This window comes from Adiantum capillus-veneris, chromosome 19 (assembly GCF_014529385.1).
Source record: "Adiantum capillus-veneris isolate H3 chromosome 19, ASM1452938v2, whole genome shotgun sequence".
NCBI classification, from domain to species: Eukaryota; Viridiplantae; Streptophyta; class Polypodiopsida; order Polypodiales; family Pteridaceae; genus Adiantum; species Adiantum capillus-veneris.
In genome coordinates this window covers 97,508,288-97,518,335 of record NC_140949.1, presented here as the reverse complement: position 1 = coordinate 97,518,335, position 10,048 = coordinate 97,508,288, and the positions used below count along the sequence as shown (strand labels likewise).

Below are 10,048 nucleotides of genomic sequence, written 5' to 3'. Positions count from 1 at the left end.
GGGTTGTTATCTACATTATTGAGAGAGAGAGAGAGAGAGAGAGAGAGAGAGAGATTTTACGATTGAGCTCATGGGGACTCCTACTCACCAGGGACACCCTTGCCTTTAAGACATTGTTATTTTCTTAATATTATCATGTATTTTCAAAAGAGTAGCTAATATTTTTTCCATATAAAACAAGAAAAATGTATTGAAATGGGTAAGATGTTTGAAAAAAAACACCATAACATTGGCATCTCAAATGGATATTTCCTAATTGGCGGGCCTTTTATAAAGTCAGAGTTATTAAATCCTTTTTATTTTTGAGAGTTCAACCATGTGCCACCCTAAAAAATCTATAAAATTTCTATATTATGATGGAGACCCACACACACACACACATATACACACACTAACTAACGTCAAACATCTATCCCTAGAAAAAAAGAAGGTTTGACTGTTTGTGAGTCGACTTCATTTTGTATCGCTTTGGGGACATGCATGCAAATTATAAGTTGTTTTACATGTCATTGTCCATGAGAGAGTGAGAGAGAGAGAGAGAGAGAGAGATTTTACGATTGAGCTCATGGGGACTCCTGCTCACCAACAACACCCTTGCCTTTCAAAGTTCCAAGAAATTGTTATTCTCTTAATATTATCATGTACTTTTAAAAGAGTAGCTAACATTTTTTCCCACACAAAACAAGAAAAATGCCTTAAAATGGGTCAAATGTCTAACAAAAAACCAACCCTAACATTGGCATCTCAAATGGGGAGAGAGATTCCCAATTGACGGGCCTTTTATCAGTTGAGAGTTATTTGATCCTTTTTATTTTTGAGAGTTAAACCATGTGCCACCCTAAAAAAATCTATAAATTTTCACACACACAAACACACACATATGTATATATACACTAACTAATGTCAAACATCTATTCCTAGAAAAAAAGGAGAAGGTTGGTCTGTTTGTGAGTCGACTTCATTCTGTATCGCTTTGGGAACATGCATGCAAATGATGGGGTTGTTACACATGTATCGCTTTGGGGACATGCATGCAAATGATGGGATTGTTACACATTTCATTGGTCATGAGAGAGAGAGAGAGAGAGAGAGAGAGAGAGAGAGAGAGAGAGAGAGAGAGATTGTTCCATCAAGTTCATGGGGACTCCTACTCACCAAGGGGACCCTTGCCAATTTCCAAGAAATTATTATTTTCTTGGAATTATAGTGTATTTTTGAGAGAGTGGCTAACATTTTCTCCCATAGAAAACAAAAAAATACCTTAAAATGGATAAAATGTACGTAAAAAATCAGTCGTGACACTAGCATCCCAAATGAGAAGAGAGATTGCCCAGCTGACAGGCCTTTTAGTTGTTCTAATATATTTTATCCCCTTCTATTTTTAGGAGTTAAACTATGTGCCACCCTTTAAAATTCATAAATTCTCTCAATTATGACGAGCCTAAGAGAGAGAGAGAGAGAGAGAGAGAGAGAGAGAGAGAGAGAGAGAGACTCACTACCCGGTGCCAACTTCTAAAGTTCTGAGTTATTGTGTGTGTGAGTGTGTGTGTGTGTGTGTGTGTGTGTGTGTGTGTGAGAGAGAGAGAGAGAGAGAGAGAGAGAGAGAGAGAGAGAGCTCTACAAAAATTGACGCAAGAAGGATCGCGTGTGGGTGTATTTTCATCCTTCGAGCCAGCAGTGGTGTTTAAGAGAGAGAGAGAGAGAGAGAGAGAGAGAGAGAGAGAATAAGAGTTTGATTCCAAGATGAGGGGTGGAGGAAAGCGCTGAAGGCGAGAAAAATCAAAGCGGAAGACAAGCGAACCCAAGGTGGGGTGTGCTAATCCGAAGAATCCAAAGCGAGGGAATAGGTGGGAAAAAGGCGTGAATTTAACGTGCCTTACAAGAAAAAAAAAAACCCAAAGGAATGCTAAATCATTTCTAGTCAAACTAAATAAAGGATATTTTTTCTATCTATTGTAGCTAGCAAAAAGCAAGGTTTCAACAAGAGGGTTCCCATATCTACTAACATAATATGGCAGAAGGGGGAGCCCTTTACACGTGTCGCGATCTGTGACCTGAAAGCTAAAGTCCAAAACAAAAACAAGCTCTTTTGCACGCGATAAAGAGGGAGAGAGGGGGAGAGAGAGAGGCTTCCGAAGGCGGCCGGCCGTTACTAGTAGCAAAAATTGCTACCTATTTCTCTCCTTTCACCAGGTTCTCTCCTCTTTCTCTCGTATCCTTCTTGCATATGCAAATGTTGAGGGGTAATGGGAACGAGTTCCATGCTATGGGAAAGCATAAGGTCGCTTCTGAAAAGAGCGCTTGAGAGAACTTTGAGCTTTGACCTTTCCAAAGAAAAAAGGGTTGGGGGGGGGGGGGAGGGCTCAATGGAGTGGGTCTCACCTCCTTGTACATATCCAAACTTCAAAGAAGAAAGTCATTCGCAAAGTAGATATGAAAATACATGGAGACATACATGAGTAAAGATACATTAGGTAGGCCTCCCACGCCAAGTAAAGCTGCCCTCAGCTATGTTAAGCTCTCGTTTTCTAGGCGTAGTAGAGGCTTGTGCCAACTCTAACAAGATTGTGGAAGGGATGGGCAAAGGTATGTGAAAGAGGGGTGCCAAAAAACTTATTACAATCTTGTAGCTTCTCTTGAAAAAATTGAAGGTTTGAGTCAACACGGCACCTAGAAGGTGAATTGCGACATGAAATAGGGGTGCAAATAGTTTGTGGTGGGTAGACTGTAGGTAGCCGAATTGCAATTGCGAGTGTGGAGGGTGGTTTAACCATTCTCTAGCCAAGCGGCCATTGCAAATGCGGAGGCCACAAGGAGGTGACTTTTGATGGTAGTGTTTTTGGGAGGGGTCCTCTTAAGAACATCTTTATGTACACTATGGGAAGGCGCTCCAAGGCCAAGAGATGATGTACATACACTGGTGTGTACACACTGAAACATATGTATGTACATACTATATGTTCATGCATTGGGTGCGTATGTATATTCAAATAATAAAATATAGGAAAAATGACCAATTTAACCCTGTAATTTGTGGAAATTCCCAAAATACCCTTCAAATTTAAAAAATTACCAATATACCCTCGCATCATTTTGGATGAATTTGCCCCAATTTTTGCATAGACTAAGGGCCAGGTCGCACTCAGGGGGAGAGGGAGTAAGAGCTGAGTCGCACCTTGTGCAAATGGGGGGAGTGGGGTGAAGAGCTTTGCCATCTTTAGAGAACCCTGATTCTACACCTGAAACGTAGAAACCCCGCTATCGTTGCACTAACACAACGAAAAAGGTAGGGTCTAAGCTATTTTTTAGCAGAGGAAATCATCTCCTTGTTTCTTGACAGCATCTCGCCAATGAGAGCGCGCTATCTCAGCTCCCTACTTGCAAAAAAGACGAGCTTTCCACTGTGCTACCCTTGGGTGCGACCTGGTTTATGCCAAAACACCTCCCTTTCCACTGGCACTCGGTGTGACTCAGCTCTAATATTTATGACAATGGAGATCTAATTTATAGCGTCTTAGACAAAATTAATTAACAATGAGCTCACAAATATACATATAGGCATCTATGTGAAAAAATGATGAATGATTTCATCAAGATCCTAGTTTTATCATCTTCTATCGAGCAGAACCAATCTCCCTGTAAAAAGCTGCAAAAAAAGTGTTTTTAAAGATGTTTGCGAGATTAATTGGGGGTATTTTGGAAATTTTGGCAATATTGAAGGGCATTTTGGGGATTTTTAGCCGAATATGATGGGGGATTTTTTGAATTTTGGGTGTTATGGGAATTTCCACAAGGTATTTTGGTAATTTTCTATTTTCCTAAAATATATGTTATGCATAAGACACGTAACTGGTGCATGCATAGTATGCTTGCTGAGCTTGGTCAAAGCGAGCTGCTTTGAGAAGAGCATTCGGAAAATTGTTTTTAGTCCTTTTGAAGATCCCCATTTTCCCGTCGACGCTGCTGTGCTTCTTCTTCGTCTTTTCAGAACCCGCCTTCTTCGCCATAGCCATAGCTCCTGAGCTTTGCTTTCTTTCCGTACAGGTACTCAAAAGATTTTCTTTTTCTTGTGATTTTCCCCACGTTTATTCGTCTCACCTTTGTGCGAGAGATTGCGAGACGCTTCTCTGGGTTTGTGTGTGTGTGTGTGTGTGTGTGTGTGTGTGTGTGTGTGTGTGTGTGTGTGTGCGCGCGAGAGAGAGAGAGAGAGAGAGAGAGAGAGAGAGAGAGAGAGAGAGAGAGAGAGCGCCTGTCTACGCCACCTGCAATAATTTGATTCTTGCGCTCAACTCATCTGCTTGTTTGGCCCACAGAAGCTACACGGTCTTCTTTTTCCTAAACAGAAGTTGCGGCCTTTTTCTAGTGCGGTATTGCAGATGAGCTTGTCAGCCGTGTGTGTGTGGCCGTGTGGGTTGAGAGAGAGAGAGAGAGAGAGAGAGAGAGAGAGAGAGAGAGAGAGAGAGAGAGAGAGACCTGCTATGTAAACAGTGATGTACTTGCCCTCGGAATAGGCACCATTTGGGCGTTCTGGGGGACTTTTAAGTAATAGAATCTGCGTCTTTTCTTTGGAGGGGGAGAGAGAGAGAGAGAGAGAGAGAGAGAGAGAGAGAGAGAGAGAGAGAGAGAGAGAGAGAGAGAGAGAGAGAGAGAGAGAGAGAGGCTCAATGGGTAAAGCCATTCCGTAGAAGCTGTGTGCGAAGCTGTTTGATTCTTGCTATCTGAGTAGTAGGGATCGATATTCATCTTAATAGTACAAATTTTCATGTGGTGGGGGAAACATTTTGGGCAGTTTGTGATTCAAGTGACATGATTGCTGGAATTACATATGCATGCATTGATTTGTGCAATTATGCGTGTATGCATGCATTTATGTCACTATGTGTGAAAGTTGAAATTTGAATGGTCCGAGCAAGGGGTTTAGCACTAATTGTAACTTCGTCTTTTATCTACTAGCAGGGACGCCTGCTAATAAAATTACAATGACTTGAGTTGTACATGGACAAGCCGCGTAAAGTGTCGCCAGGAGCAGTTGTAGGAATCACATTTGCGACTCTACTTGGTGTGACGGCCATTGCTGTGTGTGTTTTTTTTTCTCTGAGATTTTTGAGACTAAGAAAGAGGAAGAGAAATTCTGATGTCGAAACGAGGCGGTCGTATTCGTTGCCGATTCGGGCACATGGAATCAATGCGAGCATGGAGTTATCAGATTCAGTAGTGCATCATAATCATCATCACTTGCATCCGTACCTGCTTGATTTAGGGCCCTTTTCCTTTTGGAGTAATCGTTCACAAGACCATTCAAGCTTATCACCAGAAAGGAGGCTCACACGGTTTAGTTATAAGTGAGTATTATTGTGTTGTTTATTTAATTGAATACCCATGAGTTATAGGAATAATATGAAAAGCATATCATCAGGCAGCTACAAAGAGCGACAAAGAACTTCACAACGTTGATCGGTAAAGGTGGTTTTGGACCTGTTTATAAGGCCATGTTGCCAAACACGGCTGTTGTTGCGGTGAAGGTTCTTGCTACCAATTCCAAGCAAGGCGAGAAAGAATTTCAGAACGAGGTGAGTAGTTTTTTTTGTGAGAGGCAATTCAAGCGCTACTCTGTGTTTTTAAATGGCTAAATTAATTCCAGTTGAGCTTTGAGCAATTTCTCTGTGGATTTATTGACTCTGAAATAATAGTTGTTTTGGAAATTCACCAAAATACCCCTGAAATTTGTGAAATTTCCAAAACACCTCTCAAATTTCGAAATTCTCAAAATACCCTTGTACCAATTTTAGCCAGACTTAGCTCTGATTTTTGCTCAGTTGACAATGGAGATATATGTCTTAGAAAAAAATATTCCCCACTAAGGTGACAGAAAGAGTATGCAAATAATGAACAATTTTAGGTTTGAGAGCTCACAATACCATCTAAAATACTAGTTCTACTGAGAGAACCAATCTTTCCATGAGGATTTGCAAATAAAAATATCTCTGGAGATGTTTGCGAGATTAATAAGCAGTATTTCGGGAGTTTTGGAGGAACATAAGGGCGTTTTGAGAAGTTTTCGTAAAATATTTGGGAATTTTTTAAATTTGAGAGGTATTTGGGGAATTTTCACAAAATTCATGGGTTATCTGGTAATTTTCCCTTCTTTTTTGGGTTCTCCATGGAGTTTATCATGTCTGGCTGCTGACTATAGTTTTATGCTGATGGATATTCTCGTCATTTGTAGCGGTCATTTGAAGGTGACTTGTGTAATTTCTTGTTGGTGATAGGTATTGCTACTTGGTAGACTGCACCACAGGAATTTATTGCATCTTGTGGGCTATTGTGTTGAAGGCGGCCATAGAATTCTTGCCTGTGATTACATGAGTAATGGCAGTCTAGACTTGAGATTACATGGTAATTTTTGTTCTTTTTGCTTGTTTTTTCCTCCTGATTTCTGCCGTTTCATTTGCAGCAGCTAAAATAAATTATATCGCATTTTGCTAAATAAATTATATCTTTGTATATGTAGTACTCACTCACATTTTGCTATATAAATTATATCACATTGTATATGAAGTACTCACTCACATTTTGCTGGTAGAAGCAGATATCTGAACCAATGAACTTATGAATTACATAGCTTAGATTCTTTTCATGCTGCATTTCTTTTTTGGGCTGGATCTTTTATTTATGTATTGCCTAAGCTCCCAATGTGACCCTTTTTGGAAGCCTGATTTTCAGTCTTTTGATTTCAGACGAGCGATATCCAGTGTTGAGTTGGCAACAACGAGTTTCGATTGCTCAGGATGTTGCAAGGGGAATTGAATATCTTCACAATGGGGTACGTGCATTATAGAGCATTAATTCTTCAACCCCTTATTAGATCTCCACAATATCGGAAAAATAATTTTTTTCAAAAAAATCTTGAATACATAAGTGAAGGGTGAGTCTCTAGGAAATGACAAGCCTCATGAAAGTGGATAGTCAAAAACTTTGCATGCTTATTTAAAGAGGTGGTCGCTTTACATTTTACATCTGTGATCTTCTCTTTATATTTGTATGCAATGTGTGTGCCATTTTACATTTGTATTCTTCTTTTTATGTTCGTATGCAATGTGTGTCATTTTACATTTGCGCACTGTTGATGTTTTGTAATATTCAGTTGATGCTATGCATGGTGTAGCTGATTTTATGTGGTCTTGTGAATGAGTACCATGAGGTTATAACCTGCACTTCCTAACGTGAAGTTAGACATCTGTTCTCGATCTATACATGTAGGTAGGTAAATAGTTATAATTTCACAAATACATGAAAATATACACATGAATGATTCACTTTAAATAAATATATAACTGTGTTTTCATAAGCTTAATTGCTCTCAAAAGTCATAAGTCTACCCTCTTGAAGTAGCACTCTACCAACACTCATGTCGTATAGTGGTGTGTGTCTCGTCACAATTGAGTAGTGAAGCAAAGCATCCAAGGGAAGTACCTGCAGTTTTGCCTTAACAGTAGCTTCTTGCAGAAGCTTTCTTCCCTGTTTAGCTATTATTTGATTTTACTAATTACAGTAATTACTAGTGATTAGTTCTCAGCTTAATTATGTGATTATGTTCATCTTGATGTGATCCACTCTTTTTACCGACTTTACGCGCTGAATCCTATGCAGGCAGTTCCTCCTGTGATACATCGTGATATCAAGGCTTCCAACATCTTGCTGGACTCTTTCATGGTTGCAAGGGTATGTATCTATGTCTGCCTTTTATCAAGCAATTCCTTTTTTACTGCTCTTTTAGCAGCACTACTGGAAAAAAGGCTGACTTTAACTCTCTTTTAATTGATAATTTGACGGGTAGGTAGCTGATTTTGGTTTGTCAAAAGAGGCTGATCCGGACATGCCCGCCTCAGGCGTGAAAGGCACTTATGGCTATGTTGACCCTGAATATGTCTCCACAAATAGTCTCACTTACAAGAGTGATGTATACAGCTTTGGTGTGCTCCTCTTTGAGCTTATTGCAGCTAGGAGTCCTCTAGAAGGTCTCATGGAGTATGTCGAGCTCGCACTTTTATCGAATGAAGGCATTGAAGTATGGCATCAGATCTTGGACCCAAGGCTCAAGGGGGACTGCGACCTCAAGGAGCTTGCTGAGATGGCCAGGATTGGTACCAAATGCATACACATAGAAGCAAGAAAGCGGCCGAGAATGCAAGAGGTGGTTCAAGCTATATCGAGGCTTGGTCCAAGGTCTGAGAGTGCACGAATAGATTTTCTAGACGTATCCTCAATTCGGAGGGAGACCTCAATGGTTAGAGCAGAAAGAGTAGCCTCAAGGGCTGCAAGCTTTCAGGAAAGGTGATAGGCATGAGGGTAATGGTAACTTGTCTATGGTGGTATATGGGCCACTAGATCTTTTGCGGGAAAGTGGGGTTGCCAGGTCATAGCCATGGTGCAAACTTATATGGGGCTGCCATGTGATGCTGAAGAGTGCATATTCTTGTAGCTGCCGGCGGATGTAACAGCTCATTCCCAAAAGTCTGCAATATTGCTATGGTGCAAAGGTGCACATCCTCCGACTTTGTTCTTTTTCCCAAATGATTGGTTTGCTGATGATATGTATGTCAGATTGGTTGTGTGGTAAGATTTTTTAGTCTTTAATTGTCCCTAGCAGAAGCTTAGGTTTTAGAATATGGGGGACCGTTTTTACTTTGTAAAGAATTTCTGTAAATTTCTCTCAATATTATTCTTGTCATCAAAGGAATGAACAGCACAATAACATGGAAAGTTGATTGTGGTCTGTCAAAAGTGAATAAATGTGATTATTAACTTTTGTTTAATTATTTTGGCATTCTGAAACATGCTTTAGAGGAGAAAGAAGAAAGGTGTACACAGTGTTGTGTGCATTTGTTTATTAGAGAATGGGTCCCTTTCTCCTTTGTTTAAGGGCCTCATTTGACTTCCTATGCACATCTGTTTATTTTCCAATTTGATTTGTTTCTACTACATTCCTCCTTATCAATAGTGTGGATGCAATCATTTGCCGTCGGCAGTTTACAGCCATTTTTGCCATTCTCTAACTCATGCCTCTTATTACTTTGGATGGGCACATTCTCATATGATCAATTGATGAAGGTAGAGCCATTGATAAAAAAATTAGCTGGCTCCTTGAAGAAAGTATGATTTTGACAATAGAAGGCATTTACAATAACAAGTATGGTGAATGCTTGTATGTCATTTGAGCCCTATATTTCATTTCAATGAGTGATAGAAGTTGGGGTTTGAGAGATCAGAACGCCAATTAAAGATGACCTAGGTTCTCAACTGTGCTCATGAAAAACTAGCCTTTAGCATATTTTTTGGTGGCTAAGATAGCAAATTCTTGGTTAGATTTCAAGCTTGTCTTGACAAAATTATGGGTGGCCAATTCTAAAAAAATCATTGGCAATTGGAATATGGCGATGATGCTTTTTGGAGGAAGGCAAGCGGGACGGAGAAGATTGGGGCAGGTGGACACGTGGGCACTCTCTCTCTCTCTCTCTCTGGTTCCCCCCCCCCCCCCCCCCCCCCCCCCCGGGGGCCTCTCTCTCTCTCTCTCTCTCTCTCTCTCTCTCTCTCTCTCTCTCTCTCATGTCTGTAGGTCGTTGCGATTCGTGAAGACCTCTCTGTCTTGTGTCCAGAGCTCTGCGCTGAGAGGCTGTCACAGGCGACGAGAGAGTGGGAAGATATCACGAGAGAGAGAGGGATTCTCGCGAGTGAGGATGAACACCCAGAGTGCAAGCGAGGTGAGGCCTGAAAGGAGTCTCTGTCGCTCGCTCGTGGCCGGGCCGACGTGGATTTAAAAGGGGCGGAATATATTCGGGTAGCATCGATTTATCGAGATGCCAGTATGGAGTCATTTAGGTCTCCCCAATCTCAGAAAAATAAAAATTCTGAGATTTTAGCTATTTTTTTAGCACAATTTTTTTTTTTTTTTGTCGATGTGGGCGAGGTATGCTTGTAGCCAAGGGCTTCCAAATCCCCCTCACATTTATGCCAATAGTTTTGATGCCCATGGGACATTCATTCTTCT

The 10,048-nt window shown here is 40.7% G+C and overlaps 1 protein-coding gene across 8 annotated transcripts; it reads left to right on the top strand.

Moving 5' to 3' along the window:
• Nucleotides 1–3,889: 3,889 nt before the first annotated feature.
• On the top strand, nt 3,890–8,776 carry LOC147434519 (calcium/calmodulin-regulated receptor-like kinase 1). Of its 8 annotated transcripts, none has more exons than XM_086490967.1 (7): nt 3,890–4,044; nt 4,957–5,342; nt 5,417–5,570; nt 6,270–6,396; nt 6,738–6,823; nt 7,651–7,722; nt 7,838–8,776. In XM_086490967.1, the coding sequence occupies exons 2-7, from the start codon at nt 4,996–4,998 to the stop codon at nt 8,336–8,338; spliced, it is 1,287 nt and encodes a 428-aa protein (XP_086347093.1). In that variant the 5' UTR covers nt 3,890–4,044; nt 4,957–4,995; the 3' UTR covers nt 8,339–8,776. The 8 variants fall into 8 exon arrangements, with proteins under 8 accessions (XP_086347093.1, XP_086347094.1, XP_086347096.1 ...); XM_086490968.1 differs by having other exon boundaries at nt 3,894–4,044; nt 4,954–5,342; XM_086490970.1 differs by lacking the exon at nt 3,890–4,044 and adding an exon at nt 4,429–4,542 and having other exon boundaries at nt 4,954–5,342.
• Nucleotides 8,777–10,048: the final 1,272 nt, after the last annotated feature.